The following is a 17,120-nucleotide window of genomic DNA, read 5'->3' as shown; positions in this document are numbered from 1 at the left end:
GTTCTTTGGAGATGACCGAACTAATGAGATGGACAGTTAAATCCTCCATTCACGTGCTTAGTACGGGTCTTTAGAAATTTCAGTAAAAAGAGTTATTGGATCATCTGTGACGAGCAGTTTATTGACAAAATACACGGAAGTGCGAAAATCACGCATATGCCTGGATCAGCAATGGAACTTTACTTCCTCCCACGTCAGTCGAGTTGTAGGTGCTAAGTTGAACCAGCGTTATCTTACATAGGCTTTCTTTTGTATCATATCCGAGACCATCTTGAAACTGAGTAAACATATCTGATGGATAAATAGACGTGTCCTAAGGTAACAATCTCCAACCTTTACCAAGTTTAGGCAGATTCATGTCAAGATGAAGATACTTCTGAAATTAGCTGTTGTTCTGGTTGTTTGTGTGGCATATGGAAATGCAAAAGAGGAGAAGAAGAACGAGGGAGGAGAAAAAATTATGAAACTCGCAGCTAAATTCTGCAGTAAGTGCTACTCGTATTTTCCTTTTCTGGTTATTTTAATACGACAAAATGCGTATTCTGTTTAGAAATTATCACCTAATGAATCGTTAGAGAGAACAGTGGACGAACATGATTTGTACTACGTTGGATTCCATTACAATATCAGACGTGAATCTGGTATTACAATAGAGTCCAACGGCTATTCGAAAGTGCATAAGGAGTCATGCGGAAATCTGTTCTTTCATTGAACACGGAAACCTTTTTTTTTTATTTTTATGAACCGCAAAAACTAGAGGTATTAGAACCTACAGTATTTAGTACCGTTCTTGGGTTGGAAGTTTAGAAGACGAAAGAATATATTTATTGACATTGGACTTGAACTTATACGATTACTCTGTGTTAGGAGTTTTTCATACTCCATGGAAGAATGAATACGTTTTCTGAATTCGTCCGCAAAGTTTTCCCATTGGAAAAAAATTTAAAACCTTCTGTATTATTTGGAATGCTAGTTCAATATACATTCTAGAACCACGTCACCTTCATGATATCTCGGTGGACACGTTGCGCTTCAACCTGTTGGAATAAGACTGAGTTGCAATTGTGGCGAGTTGGAAATATTTCTCAAAGAAGACCTTTTCAGTGGGGAATGTAGACAGGTGGTCCTAAGCGCCGGTATAATCACTTACCTTCCCTGAAACTCGTGTTTTTCATCACCAAATTGTAGGCTTGAATTGTTTTAATATCATTTAATAATAATAATTATTATTATTATTATTATTTTCTTATTTTCTTACAAAGATTTTTCCAATACCACCAAGAGTACAGGTGCCATTTGCGTGGGGTGGTTGTAATATCCAATTACCACACTGCTGCTCCACAAAATTAACAAAATAAAATATTATTCTTGAATATTTTATGGTTAACAATGTGGCCGAATGCGAATATTTACATAACAGGTATCCTGGCATGCCAATTCCAAATATCCAATAGAAATCTATCCACCAACTTACAGAGCCGCACATTTTGCAAATTATTCATGCCTATAAAACACGCGTTGCGACCAGATCACTTCATTCCCATTTTTTGGCTTGCTCAGTGTGACAGCCACATCTTCAGTAATCAGGACAGCAGCTCATCGTCGTTAGATGATTATTTCAGATGGGGGCCGTTGGACGGCTTGAAGCCGGGCAGTTGCAGGCGGAGGTGGCACGTTGACTTAAGGTGTCACGCTGCGTCGTCTCGGCACTATGGAAACAGTTTCAGGACACAGGAACCATTGCAGGAAGAGTTCGTCAAAGTTTCCAGAGGGTTACGTCAACTAGAACAGATGGCTATCTGACTCTAACAGTAAGACGGAACCCTACAATGTCCTGTCGTTAACTGTTGCTTGAGGCTGTAGCGACCACAGGTTAAAACATTTCCAACCGGACTTTGTCAAAAAGGCTCAATTCAAGTGGAATCTAACGCAAGGAAGCCAGTCGTTTTTGTTTTGTTTTTTTCCATTAAACCCAAGACACCGCACAGCTCGTCGAAACTTATGCCACGAACATGTGACTTTGATCCCTGACAAATGGAGTTCTTTCCTCTGATTAGTCCTGTTTTACCTATAAACAGATTCTAGACATTATTTCAACTGGAGACAGCAAGGCGTAGATAGCAACATTTTTCAACCGAAAAACTGGAGCTTTTCGTCTAGGGCAAATCGAACAGCGAAGACGCAATTTACAAACACAATGCACATGGCTAGTTGAAAGTAATTTTCCTGGTGACATTAATATGATAGTTTACTTTAGAATCTTATAAACACCCTTATATCGACCCTGGTTCAACGCCGTAATGCCTGTATAGCTGCTGGGAAGATAAAAGGGGACAGTGCGTGGTACTGATGCCATATGACCGTATTTTCGAGCATTTTTTTTATCGATTTCGGCAATGCGATATTTTTGATAATTCCTATACAGTTCCCTGTAAATTTCCCTTATACCTGTCCGAGGTTTCTTGCCATCTCCTCATTTCATCGCTGTTCTGTGGTACACCTCCAAACCAAATTTTGTCCTGCTTTAATCAAAGCTGCACGAGTTACACCACGATTTGTACGCTTTCTATTAATTTTGTCTAGAAGTGTATTATTTGTTGAGGAATTCTGTCTGACTATCCTGCAGGAGTTCAGGATCACGACTTTCTGGAGTTCCATGTATTTTTGCCCTGTAAAGTGTATTGCTTCTAGGTTCTTATGCCAACTCTTTGGAATGATCATTACTTGTTCCATATCCCACATTTCCTTAAATTCCTGTCTTCGATCTGTGTACTTCCTTATCTTTACATCGTAGGTTTTCTAGAGTTTGCTGCTGTTTGGCACCACTATGTCGGTCAGGTTGATAGCCTTTTCCTTTTTTTTTTTCAATGAAGATTTGTCTTGTGTCGTGTGCGGAATCGTTTGGTCCGTTATTGTGATGTGATCCCAATATAGGTTATAATTAAGGGATCTCTAACACGGCATGGAGTTCTTACTTTTAATTAAGTACACTTTATTTGATCAATTGGTTTACGCTAGCTTCTGGTGTATTATCCTTACAACGTCTGTGAGCGCATCCCATCTGGGCGAATCCCCTGCATATCACGGTGATGTGCTGGATTGTTTCTGGGAACAGGTGGCATCGCCTACACTCGTCATCTGTCACTCTGGGATAGTTGACGATGTATTTCCTATAGTTCCTGGTGTTGATTAACTAATCTTAGAATGCGAGCATGAATACTTCGGTCCGAAATCTCCTGCTCAAGAGCCATGTTTTAAGCTCTCTTATTCATGTAGTGGTGATGGAAATTATTGTAGTGTCTTCCATAGAGATCCTTCTTCGCTCATCTTTCTCTCTTTGTGTCTTCTGTCTATGTGAGTGAGTGTCATATTCATACATATTCTCTAATACACACACATTCAATATAACCTTGCAGACACTCACGCACCCAAAAACATATGCACATTTCCACATTTAGTTCTCCTTGTACTCGTATACTCACACACTGTCCAATTTTATTTATAATTTTTATACTCAGGATAATAATAGTAGATTTATAAGTTATATTTTTAGGTTTAGACATATTTATTAATTCTGGAGAGGTATAACTTATCTATTTACATCTGGAAAAGTTTTACAAAAAAAAATGTTATGAATGATATTGATGCAAGCTCTCAATCACGTCCAGCGACCTGGACACCATTGAGAATTGCGTGCCAATGAACATTTCTCGAAATAAGAACTAAGAATATAAGAACTTATGAATGCAAGAACTAAGAACAACTAACGAATGTAAGAACTAAATAAAAAAGTACAAATTGTGATGGTACCTCCATTCCACAGATTGAGTCTTGTAACCAATATTCTGAAAAATGTAACCTTTCCCCAAATGCTTTATAATTCATTTTTCTATAATTGGCATTTTGTTAACACTTAGGTTGCGATAAGGGAAAACTAGACAAATATGCAGCATGTGTGCACAAGGAATTCCCAGACATAAAGGTTAGTAAAGGTTTTCTTTCAGCTGTCCGTCCTACTATTTCCGATGTTGATTATATTGTTCTAAATATTGTAAATTTACATTAATTCCTTGTAATTTGATTATATAATTAGCAATTAATAGTAGTACCTAATCACATTTGAAATGTTCCTTCACGATTAATATATTTATTTAAAAACGGAAATATCCAATCTAAAATAATTAATATTTTCCTTTATCGTTTTATTTTGAAAGCAAACATCGCGAAAAACAAACGTTTTGCTTTAGACATAGACCTTTACTAAAAACATGGACAAATAGTTTCAAAACTTCACCGAAATACTAATATAACGATGTAAATTTACTTATTAAGGGATTTATTCTTCAGTGATAATACTGGAAGAAATTGTAGGGATTAATTTCTTTACTTGTTGGGTACAAATGCATAATATCGTGATTTTGAATAGCTGTGAAATAACTAATGTTAAACTGCTTTTCTCTTTCATATCAGAATTATTTGTTAATCAACTTTTTATGATGTTCAATACGATTTACTTTGCGCTTTATTTTATTTAGGAATGTATGAAAAAATGCACTGGTTCAGAAGACGCCAAAGAAGCTGTAAATTTCATGTGCAAGGTGAATAACCTCAGTAAATAAAATAGAGCACAGTTTTCCGCTTTTTAATGCAATTCTTAAAATATTATTATGACAATCTCGCTTATTATTGAATTTAAGTTAATTATTTGATTATAATTTGATTTATTTATTTATGGGACATCCGTTGAATATTGTTCGATAGTGGTCAACGATTGAAACACTTTGAGTTCACAAGTCGTTGATATCTCCACGAAGAGGTAGTGCTTGTGAATTCATATTTAATTCAATTTAATTTGTAAGAGACAATGGTTTTTTGGTATGTGTGAGTGTGTCGCCTTAGAGAAGAGGTAACCAGTCAATATTCTGTTATAATGTCATCTATCAAGGATGAATATTACAGTATTGTAACCTAAACTACTCTAATAACGTGTACGGTTCGAAGGTTCAGAAGATGGATGGCACTTGTTGACTTGATACTTTTCGTTCGAATAAGTAATCTCATCTCCCATTTCTTCCATTTGCACGCTTAGTTGCCCTACTTCAAACGCTATAAAAAAAGTTTATGGATCGAGCTATTTCCAAATTTCGTGAACTCACGTGAGTTCACGAAATTGGGAACTAGCTCGATCCATAAACTCTGAGACTATTACCTAACAAGTTTCTATACATGATTCAGCCATCAACGTTTGCATTGATTTTAAAGAGCTATTATGATGTTTTTTTTTTTTTTTTTCATCATCATTTGTTACCAGATGGCTTCTCTGACAGTTTTCCCTTGGTCCCGCTTCTGAAATTCCTGGAAGGATTTGTTGGCACAGCGTGACGTTTTTAACCTTACTATCCGCTATTCGGCATATGTTTAAGTCACATTCACGAACCCTGTTTTCAGCAGACATACATTCCAAGATTTCTAACATATTTATGTTACAAACAGAGGACACTATATTGTCGTCTTCTCGGGCAATTCTAGTGGTTGACACCTGAAAACGATACCAGAGTTATGCGATATACGACAATATAATTTGAATGTGTTTTGTGTAATACATAATATTGATTTTTTTCCTTATATATGTATTATTACTATTATATATATATTTATATATATAATATACATGTTATATTAATACAATATATTAATCTTATATGTCTATACTATATCAACTAATAGTATATATTCTATGGGTTATCCAATTAAAATGCAACTCAGTTTGTGATAAACAAAATTTTATTCACTCCAGTGCACAACACTGATAATATTCCGGAGGTAATAGAATTAGTGGAAGGACAATAGCCAAGCAAAAAATTGGCAGCCAGAGAACTCCCTCAGGGAATTTATTGATATGCATACACTGGGAACCATCGCGCCGATCTCCTCCAAATAGCAGTATCGTACATTCCGCAATGACCTGAGATATATCCGGTGAACCTCAGTGGTAAGCCTCTCATTAAAGAAAATTATCCAACATCAGCTAATATACCATGTATCCTTTGAGAGTGCACTGATTTTTCTGATGCACAGTGACGATTTTCTGTACGCCGTGTTAAAAAACTAAGTTGAACTTTTCCAGGATCTCAGAATTATTTCTTCAACTTACCGCAATTTATCTTCAGTTGAAGCCGTTGATTTTGGTAGTTTCTTATAATTCACACTTCCTGTTTAGTTAAAAACGCTTCGCAGTATGTGAGTGATGATTCAGTCTCATGGTATTGCAAAAATGATTTGGATGCACGGCGATGGCCATCCTGGCTAGCATAGTTGGTAAAATCACTCTCATCCCCACAACTGGTGGAAAAGACCTGAGTTTGAATCCTGTCGACAACTGAGGAAATTTTACGGGCCTTTTTCATAATGTGGCTGAGTTAGTCGGTCTTAGGGGAGGCCCGTATGGTTTTGGCTTCCAGGAGATACTCCAATGTTTCAACAGTGCCGTTCTTCTTGGGAAAAATTTGGTCACTTACTGGACTAATAAATGTGTTATTGCAGATGAAATATAACTGCTGTCATTATAAAACTGGCCTGTGTCATCTGTCTGAAAATGCCTCATTCCTCTATATCCAAGGGCATCAAGTGCACTGCTGCCATAATTGCACTCTAGTGGCCAATTGACTGCAAGATAAATGGATAACCCTGTTTAACAATTAAATATTAATTTTTAATTTTTATCTTCTCTCTCTCTCTCTCTCTCTCTCTCTCCAAACATTAGTACGTAGAGGATTGCAAAAAGAATGAGAAAGAGGTGAAAACTGAGGTGAGTGTCACGAACATTGCAGATAGATAATAAACGATTACGGATAGAAAATTAACATATAGATAATAGTATAATAATAAATATTATAAATAATTAATAAATGTTCCATTAAGTTGTTATTCTTCAATAATTTATGAAATTCATAACATAAGACAACAACGTTTGTTAGAAACTGATTTTAAAGAAAATATTTTTAAGTATTTTTCCCCCATTTATTAACCCATTTACTAGAATTTACAGAAGTCGAATATTTTGTTTTCAGTTTCATGGTCGCATAGGACATTAGTATAATGGTTTTAACATGAAACCCACTGCATCCAGAAACCAGTTCTATGGGTCAGCAAAAGAATTATTTGAAGCTTTAAATATGGTTATAGCGCCATTTTTAAAATAAGGATAGGTAAACTAGAACCAGGACAGGTCTTCCAGGAGCAATATTTAATGATGTCCCCAACAGATTGTTATTATACATTATTATAGATGGGGGACTAACGATATTAAGCACCCAAACTGACGATCTGTTGGATAAATATAGGTTCATTCTGAAAAAATGCCGCGAGTTAGATCAGAATGCATTTCTGCCAGACGCGATTGCATTGAAAGCCTTGAAAGACGGGATTCACTTGAATAAAGGTGGTGCAAGGGTTTTCGCCGGTATCATTGAAGATGTTTTAATTTACAATATAGTTGTTTTAACACCTGACACTCGTTTGGAGAGGTCTGGATTCGATTCCCATCTACGACTGGAGGAATTTATAATGTCCTCCTCAATAGGAGGACTTTAAAAATTACGCTGACATAATAAAACTAATGAAAGCGTGCTGATAGACAAAAATTTCAATGATTAATTTGACACCGGTAAGTACAATGTATTTAAGAAGGGTATGGAAGAGTGAAGGTGGAGGGGAGCTCATATTTCTTAACAGGAGCAGCCTAAGCGCGACAAAAGCTTCCCCAATTGCAAAAGTTAGGTGTACAGGACAGAATGTGCGTGGTGTGAGATAAATGGAAGTAACGACCAGAAGATTTTGAGAATTTTTACGAGAGTCTCCACTTGCAGATGGAATGGGCGATCAGGTGTGAGTGTTTTATTATAGACTATTTCATTTTTCCCCTAATTAACTGAAGTGGAAGGAAACTCATGTTGGGGAACAACACTTTCAAAACCAACTAGTTCGTAGTTGGCTTATTCGTATCAGTATGCAACGGAAAGTGCTAGGATCAATGATATTTGTCACCCAATGAATTAGATGACATCGCAGGGCTGGCAGTGCAGGAATCAAAGAAGGAAGTAACCACCAAGTTTTAAGTTAGATGTGAGGAGAAAGACAGCCTAAATTGGGAAACCCTATCAGAGGCTATACTGAAGTCAAGCTGAATAATGTCAGAATTGTTTCTTTCGCCAACTTCATTATTACGTCTTCATAACAGTCAACTAGACTTGTAAGGCAAAACGTTCTCGTTCAATGATATTTGTCACCCAATGAATTAGATCAAGTTGAAGTTGCCATCCACTAAGGAGACCATTCCTATTGAGATGGTTTCGTATTGTATCCTTAATTAGAAAACTCATGATCTTATTCAATAATGAAGTCAGACTCGCTGGTCTGTAGTTTCCCATTGCGTCTTTCCCATCGTGTTTGGGTTGGGGAAGCTGTAACACTTTTCGGGTCTAGGGAAATCGTCCCGGAGTCTAATGACGATGTCATTAACACCCTCAATGGGTTGATGCACACTCACATCCATCCTTGATTTGTTTAACAGGATATATACCAAAACAATCACGACTGACTGTTCAAATCAAAATAAGTGATCATTTTTACATATGAAGACGTTTAGGACCTTTAATTTTTTGATAATATTTCTTTGAAGTGCTCTTAATTTAATCAGTGACACAAGTAAAATATTGTTTATCTGTTGTTTAAAGAAAGATATCGCAATTCAGTTGCTACTTTGAGTTATTTCTTTTTGTTTATTCATATGATTTGCAACCATTTGTTTAAATTCTCCTATAATTATATATTTTTATCTTTAGGAGAATTGTGTGGACCTTATGAAGAAGTCCGACGAAATCATTGCGGTAAGTAGCAATGTTTTAATATGTAATTTAGCGAAAGATTTACAGAATTCCCAATGTATTGGTTGAACACTAAATATGATAAGAATAACTTCAGAAGAAATACAGATTGGTAAAGAGGAGTGCTATACCGTTCGTTGATATGTTCGAGATATCCTTGCATAAGAAATGTCGACAATTTGAAATGCAGCTACTTTTAGTCTTCTTCTGATGAGTGCTGGGAGAGTACATCGGTCACCGGTACGTTAAATTCTGCTTCTTATCGATGTTGATTAATTACAGTTTCTATTATATTTCAATCTCTACTAGCTTGCTTCCTGCATACGACTTAGACAGCATAGAGGAAGATTCATGTCTCGAACAACACGTTCCATCAAACCCAGTCCCATATATGCCCAATCGGGTTGGAGGTTGGTGTCTCAAAAGCCAATGAAATATCGTAAAGTCGCTTGAATGTTGCTGGAACCATTACCGAAACATGGCTGCTGTGTGACATGCCCTCGAGAGCAGCACAGTGGTTATATTTACCATCCTTCCACACCGGATGGAAAAGGCCTGTGTGTTCCAACTCCTTTAATGATACGAATAATTTTTACTGCCTTTTCTTCAGTAACATCGCAGAGTTAGTAGGTCGAAGGTGATGGTTTTTGACTTCTCGAGAGAAAGTTGAATTTTTCATCCAGCAAATAGCAAACCGACTGAAGAATACACGAAATTACAGGCAAAATATGCCGATGTCTTATATCCTTAATTGCTTTAGCCCTTAGTATACATGATTGTTAAAGAATTCAGCAGTCAAATAGCCGCAGGTTTCCCATCCTAAACAAGAGAAAACCTGGAAGCTGTAAACGAACTTTTTTGAAGAGAAAGTTCCTTTCTTAATGATAACGAGGCTACACCAAAACGCCAAATGACTGTTCTCAGTAGAGAATCTCACAAAAATAGAATTATAGAACTCTCCTTAATGTGCTTTAAGAACTGATTTCAAAAATGGCCATTTTAGATTTAGGACAATACAAATATTTGAATTAGCAATATATATGGTTAGTATGGTTAGTATTAATAAACTAAAAAAACTATATTTTGTGCTACTAACATGCAAATTAACTGCAGATTTATTTCATTAAATATTATGGGAAGAATGGTAGCATTTTACATTGCATGACTTCCAACATCAAGTCTACGAAATTGTAAAGAATTCAATTTGATTATAATACCAATTTATTGTTCTTTCAGAAATGTCCGCAATGCTCATCAAAAGGATCTGAATGAAATACGACTACAAATGTGATCCAGATTGAGAACTCGAACTTCCATAATAATGTCCAAATGTTGAATACCTCAGCTTGATGAAATGTAGACCATTTTAGCAAAAATAAAGCCTGCATAGGAAACAGGTCTAGTATCTTAATTTATTGAATACTTACTTGAAACTACTTGATGTCCAAATATGGTTTTTGTGTTGTAGGCTGTGGTGTTAACATTCTGTTGATTCTAAATGTATTAACTTAAACAGAAATGCACATTTTTGGCAATTAAATTGTTTCTTAGAACAAAATGCAGTGCATAAAATATTCTAATCTGAATATAATCAAAGCTCTTTTTCTTTAAGAACGCGTTGATCTCATTTTAGAGGTCGTTATCTAGTTTAAAACACTAAAGAAAGGGAAGAATGAAAAAAGCAATAACCAATAGAGAAGACTTATGAAAGGTGAAGTCTTCAAGCCTGCTAACTAACTATTATGCTACATAGTTATTTAGCAGGCTTGAAGATTTAAAATTTATTTATCACATAAGTAGGTGGAGAGTAATTAGATGCGTTTTCTGTTTTGGAAGAGGTTCTTGATATTTGGCACTCTGGGGTTCAAGGAATGATTACTGAAACAGCAGAAAATTTGAAGGTGGAATAGATTATGACAGAAGGAGACAGCATGTCCAATTAGGTGTTTTCGTTATACAACAGCGTTATTGCGACCGTCTGGAAAGAGTCTGATATCTCATTTTCTACAAATACCATTGCAAAACGTAAGATAAGATAAAATAAGATATTATAGTTCAAAACGCTGAATTTTGCCCTTTTGTGGACTCCGATATCCAGATATGGTTACTTATGAGAGCAAGTCCCATCTCTGTATTGGAATTTGCGAGTTCATCTTAACCGTTAGTACGGATTACGTCTCGAGTCAGGGCCCTTATTTTCACTTCCCTCATAAAATTAGGTTTACTCCTTGAGGAAGCTGAGGAACTCTCATCGAGGGAAGTTAATTCTCTTGATAGAGGTAATAGAGTTTTTTTAAGGAGCATAAGCGCGTAAGGCCGTATTGTTCAATGTACTACCATCCTCACCACACCGGATGGAAAAGGCCACGGTTTGAATCCCTTCAATGATGCAGGGATCTTTAACGGGCCTTTTTTCTCACTCTGGTGCTGCGAATAGCAAAAGGTTTTCCCCAAAAGTTGCTCATAAAGAAGCGCTTACTCGTGTTTGCCCATTGAAGTTGCCTAAAGACATTTCTATTGCTTCGCCTGTAATACACTCCTACTCTGATCTTTCCTTTGGCACTAGCAGGGATATTTAAAACAATGTTACTCATTAGGTTTTCTATTTCATACCGTTAGTACACGGTAGGACACACCTCGATTCACGGTTTTGTTTTACTTGCTATAATCATATCACACTATTCAGAACCATAATCTATATGGAGTTATCAGACTCTTATAATTTGCCTTGTCGCTTTCAAGCAATATAATTCTTCCCTCCCCCTCTCTTAACAATCTGATCCTATACATCAGTCCCAAAGTTCGAAAAGTATTTATTATTTATTTATCTCTCCAAAACACACTACATTCACTGTTGTGAAAGGTTTCATCCTATATATCAAAGTAGAGCAGCGGTTCCCATCCTTTATTGGCTCGCGAACCCCTTTCAACATAATATTTTTAATGCGCACCACTAAGCCTATACAGGGTGTCTCAAAAATATTGGTACAAACGTTTAGGGGAGGTAGGTAAAATCTAAAGGAATGTGAATCGCATAGGAACCCATAACCGGAAACGTCACCGTAAGTCGGTAGACGGCGCACGAAGAGCAAGCTTCGATATACGAACTGTGAGCTGGCAGACATGCACCTAGTGTATGGATTAGCAGAGGGCAATGGACGAGCCGCTGAACGAATTTATGGAGAACGCTTCCCAGACAGACATGTACCGGACCACCGTTTGTTTCCGTGTGTGCATCACAATTTGTGCGATTATGGGTCATTTAGAGGTAACAGGAGTAGTGCGAGAAGACCACGTTCGACGCGAACTCCCGCCATGGAAGAAAGTATTTTGAATGCCGTCCAGAATAATCCTACTACCTGCACACGTGCCATTGCCGCTGCCTTAGGAGTGTCTCGTTGTAGTGTACAGCGTGACTGGCACGACGATTCCTTACACCCCTTTCATCTCCAAAGGGTTCAGTTACTGCTCCCCCAAGATCATCCTGCACGTGTGGCTTTTGCGCAGTGGTTTCTCGAAGAAAGTGTTCAAGACTTGAATTTTCCAGTCTATGGTTTGTTCACGGATGAGGCTTACTTCACTCTGGAAGGCTTATTCAATCAGCACAATGCTCATGTATGGGCTCACGACAACCCACACGGTGTGCGCCCGCATGCGGCACAACATCGCTACGCAATAAATGTGTGGGCAGGTATGGTCGGTGACTGCTTAGTCCGCCCATACCATCCCGCATGAACTCCGCTAAATATCGGATCTTTTTTGAACAAGTTCTGCCAGGGTTGCTTTACGATATTCCAGCAAATGTGAGACGCAACATTTGGTTTCAACATGACGGGGCGTCTGCCCATTATGGAAGGTGTGTTCGTGACAATTTGAACAGGAGTTTTGGGCGTCGATGGGTTGGCCGTGGTGAATCCGTTGCCTGGCCTCCACGCTAACCTGATTTATCGAGCCTTGATTTCTTTCTGTGGCGGGGGCCCTCAAATCTATCGGGTATGAATTGCCTGTGGAGACTTAATAGCCTGTGTCGTTTGCGCTTCTGCTACTGTCAAAGAAACTCCAGGTATGTCCGACCGTGTCCGACAATCCATACTGCGTCGGTGTGACGCAGCATGGATCCATCTCGTACTCCATTGTTAATATTATGTCAAATAAATGTTTGCCACTAATTACTGTCTTGTGTCATTTCTGCTTCTTGTGCCTCTGCTATTACATTCCCATGGCGTTTCCGGTTATAGGTTCCTATGCGATTCGCATTCCTTTAGATGTTACCTTCCTCCCCTCAACGTTTGTACCAATATTTTTGAGACACCCTGTATTCTCTAAAATCGTATAACATTTCTGAATTTTTATTATAAAATATTTCCAGTACACGTGCCGACATTAGCCAACATCCATTTACTGTCCAACTTCAAACTCACAGAACCAACTTTTCTTCTTCTTCATTCATTCATTTAACTTCTGTTTTCTGGAACCACCTTCCTTCATACGTATTTCCTGAAAATTACAATCTTCAGAAATTCAAGTTTAATGTGAACAAGTATTTTCTTTCACTCTTCAATCCATTCACAATACTAAGTACTATATGTTCTAAAAAAAAAAAGTATCTGTACATAACAATGATCCTTGAGAATGAAAAAAAATTTACTATGGAAAACATATTTATTTAACATGATATACTGCAAGATAGTAAACTATCTTGGCTGGGGCCATGCCACTCCACCTCGAAGCCATTGCCAGAGGGCTTCAGAAAATCTCTTCTGACAACAATACTGAATTTCAGACTGGAACCAACTAATAATTAGAAACAAGAAAAGAAATGAATATGTACCCACCTTACCATACTTAGGTGACCATACGTCCGGTTTTCCGAGGACATGTCCTCTTTTTTAAGGTGTCCTCGCGGGTTTTTAAAATTTGTCCTCGTTTGCCCTAGTTTTTCTTTTTACAACTCGAGATTTACATTCACTTTAAATTTTTACACCCTCTGTATTCATTTAAGCATCACTTATAAGAATGTGAGTGATACCCAAACAAGTAAATTCCATAGTAATTGTTTTTAAATAAATATGTTTTCCATAGTAAGACCGAATATAGAAGGAATAAATACTATAATTTTTAATAATTCAGAACTTAATTCTAAAGTTTGACAAAAAACACATTCCTTATGCAGTAGTTCATCAATTTCTTATTTTTTCCACGAATTTTATACGATGAAAGTAATGAACAGCCTTGAAGAATGGATAGGATGACTATATTTTTTATGAAAACTAGGATAGTATTAGTAACGGCCGCACGGTGCAAGAAAGCCAACGGCTTATGCTGCACCAGCCAAAAAAAAAAAAAAAACGAACAAAACAATGATAAAAATAAATAAATATAATGGGATTATCACGTCCCTATCTCTACTTGCAAAAGTTCGATAGATCATCGATAGGACACCATGGGCCTTCCTTGCAACCTGTTTACAATGCTCAGAGAATTTCATGTCTGACCGTATCGTAACACCCAAGTCCCTTTCCTCCAGTACTGGGTTTAGTTGAACTCCACCAAGTGAATAAGTTATTTTGGGATTACTGTTTCCCAGGTGTAATACCTTACACTTTGTTGGATTAAAGCACAGCTGCCATTTTCTGACCATTCCTGAAGTCTATCTAGGTCTCTCTGAAGAAGCTCAGCTTGACAGTGATCATTAACCACTCTACCAATTTTAACAGCATCTGCAAATTTAGACATCACGCCCTCTATCCCTTCATCAATGTCGTTTATGAAAATTAAAAACAACAGTGGTCCTAATACTGCTCCTTGGGGAACCCCGCTTCTTACATCAACCCAATCTGAGGAATAGCCATTTATCACAACCCTCTGCCTCCTGCCCTGAAGCCATCCTTCTATCCATCTAAGGATTTTCCCAGTGATTCCAACCTGTTCCAGCTTATAAAGCAACCGCTCATGTGGGACTGAGTCAAAAGCTTTGCTGAAATCTAAATCTAACAATGTCGAAATTATTCCCTAAATCCAGCTCGTGAGTGACCCTTTCGAAATAGCGAACCAGATTTGTTAAACATGACTTTCCCATTACAAAACCATGCTGAGTATCCTTGAGAATTTCAATTCGATCCAAATGATCCTGAATTCCACCGTTGATCATTGCCTCCATGATTTTCCCTACTACTGAAGTCAGACTGACAGGTCGATAATTTCCAACTTCACTTGTAGAGCCACCCTTATGTATGGGAGATACATTTGCACTTTTCCAATCCAAGGGAATCTCCCCAGAGTCTAATGATGCTCGCATAATTAGCCTCAGTGGTTCAATGCACTCACTTGCCTCCTCCCTTAAGATTATAGGTATATTCCATCAACTCCAGGAGCCTTACGTGCCTGTAGACTCGAAAGTGTTTTCATTAAATAATCTTGCGAAATTTCAATATCATTAATTACATATTTTTAACTTCGTTCCCACAATTTCCCATTGCCATAAAAGGTTTTTCATTTGTAAATATCGATGCAAAATAACTGTTGAGTTCATCTGCAAGGGCAGATGGTGTATTTAATACTATCCCCTTTCCCTTACGTAAAGGTCCGATCTGGTTTGTCCTGCTGTTCTTGGCGTTTATAAATGTGAAGAATTCTTTATCCCCCCCTCTTTGCTCTGTTTGCTAGTGATTTCTCATAAACTGCCTTTGCCTGTCGGACCTTTTCTGTGGCTCTATTACAGATCACCTTGTAGCTGTTATAGGCTTCAGTACTTTTTATTGCTCTGTAACCTTTCCATGCCACCTTTTTCTGCTCAAGTATTGTGGTAACTTCCCTATTCATCCAACTTCGAACCGTCCTCGTGGAGTATTTTTTTAATGGTAAATACGCATTCAAGCATCTGTGATTAATGTTTTAAAAGCATACCACAGTTCAATTGTATTCATTCTCTGCGCGATATCTACCCAGTTAATAGAGGCCATATCCTATCTTCATCAATTTGGCCTCCTCATTAACCCTGCCAAATCAGCCCAAATTGTCTTTTCTCTGAAGCGCCAACCCACTGAAATCCAAGCCTCTCTAGACGGCATTCCCTTCCCAGTGGTCAAGATGCATACAGACTTGGGAGTCGTCTTCGACTATAAACTGAGCTTCAACTCCCACATTGACAAGCTCACAGCAAAATTCTGTCAAATGCGCTGGACCACAAAACAACAACTGCTCCACGTTTTGATCTGGATGTGACTCGTCGATACGTATACACCTCAGTATACTCCGTCGTACTGTATGCCTCGGAAATTTGGGGGTCCGCGGCCCCTACTAACATCAAGCGCGTGTACTCCGCCGAATACTGGCTCCTTCGTTGGATCACGCAAAAACATCGTCATCCACCCCAGCAAAGGACAACTGCGATGGCGACGTCACTTCATTTTGCCCGCCTTCCAGATCTTGTATTTGAAAAACGCCTTGTTTTCACTGTCAAGATGACAACCGGAATGGTCTCGGAGCCAAGCATCTTGGAACTGTGTGGCTGGAGGATCCCTCTACCCGGACTGAGGTCAGCTCCCACGCTCACAGCTCACTATAACAGACTATCGCTTAGCGACCGCTTTCTCCCCAGGGAGATGCTCCCCACAATTGTTTCAATTGACGGCGACCTCTGTAGGTTTGTGAAGGATCGGAGGTACCGAAGACAGATCCTTAAGAGCCTGACCTTGGCCAGGCAAAGTGTACATTAATAAGGGCAGCATAATAATGTTCAAAGCACGATGTCTTTATGAATGTGTTGTAAATAAAGTCAAGAATATCTTTATGAATATAAATATTAATATAACATAATGTAAATATGAATATCTTTATTATTTCATGGTAAATACTGTCAAAAGCATAAAATGTCCTGTAAATAATCTGACACTGATTCTATTTTATTGTTGGTTCTGGGGGTGAGCCCGAACTTCGATGTGGGCTCCGTTCCCCCAAGGCTATTGTCCACCAACCAATGTAAAACCCCTGGCATTGTTGCTGTGAAGGGTCTATTGTATATATACCATGTTTGTATACAATAAAGATTAAAGATTAAAGATTAGTACCTTAAGGCATCGTAATTTCCTTTTTTGAAATTAAAACCCATTCCTTTGCCTTTTACTGCTGCTACCTCTCTCGTCATCATCCACCGTAGAACTCCGTGATCACTTCCTGCTACTGGTTCCTCTACTGTCAGCCCTGTTATGTCATCTGATTCATGGGTGATGATAG

The 17,120-nt window shown here is 37.9% G+C and overlaps 1 protein-coding gene across 2 annotated transcripts in view; it reads left to right on the top strand.

Annotated features, from left to right (window-relative positions):
* Positions 1 to 338: 338 nt before the first annotated feature.
* The window catches only part of LOC150076188 (uncharacterized), a 55,809-nt gene continuing 39,027 nt past the window's right edge, over positions 339 to 17,120 (top strand). Inside the window, exons 1-6 of one of the 2 annotated variants that reach the window (XM_090387560.1) lie at positions 339 to 485; positions 3,918 to 3,982; positions 4,536 to 4,598; positions 6,764 to 6,808; positions 8,844 to 8,888; positions 10,122 to 10,265. In XM_090387560.1, the coding sequence (XP_090243686.1) occupies positions 365 to 485; positions 3,918 to 3,982; positions 4,536 to 4,598; positions 6,764 to 6,808; positions 8,844 to 8,888; positions 10,122 to 10,157 (375 nt within the window). In that variant the 5' untranslated portion in view covers positions 339 to 364 and the 3' untranslated portion in view covers positions 10,158 to 10,265. Of the gene's footprint in view, positions 486 to 3,917; positions 3,983 to 4,535; positions 4,599 to 6,763; positions 6,809 to 8,843; positions 8,889 to 10,121; positions 10,266 to 17,120 lie in introns of those variants that run through there. The other variant, XM_090387561.1, reaches the window with a different exon arrangement.

Source organism: Mastigoproctus giganteus, chromosome 13 (assembly GCF_048544385.1).
Source record: "Mastigoproctus giganteus isolate SK-2022 chromosome 13, ASM4854438v1, whole genome shotgun sequence".
Classification (NCBI taxonomy): domain Eukaryota; kingdom Metazoa; phylum Arthropoda; class Arachnida; order Uropygi; family Thelyphonidae; genus Mastigoproctus; species Mastigoproctus giganteus.
Note: the sequence above shows the minus strand (reverse complement) of the source record. Positions and strands in the feature narration are given on the sequence as shown.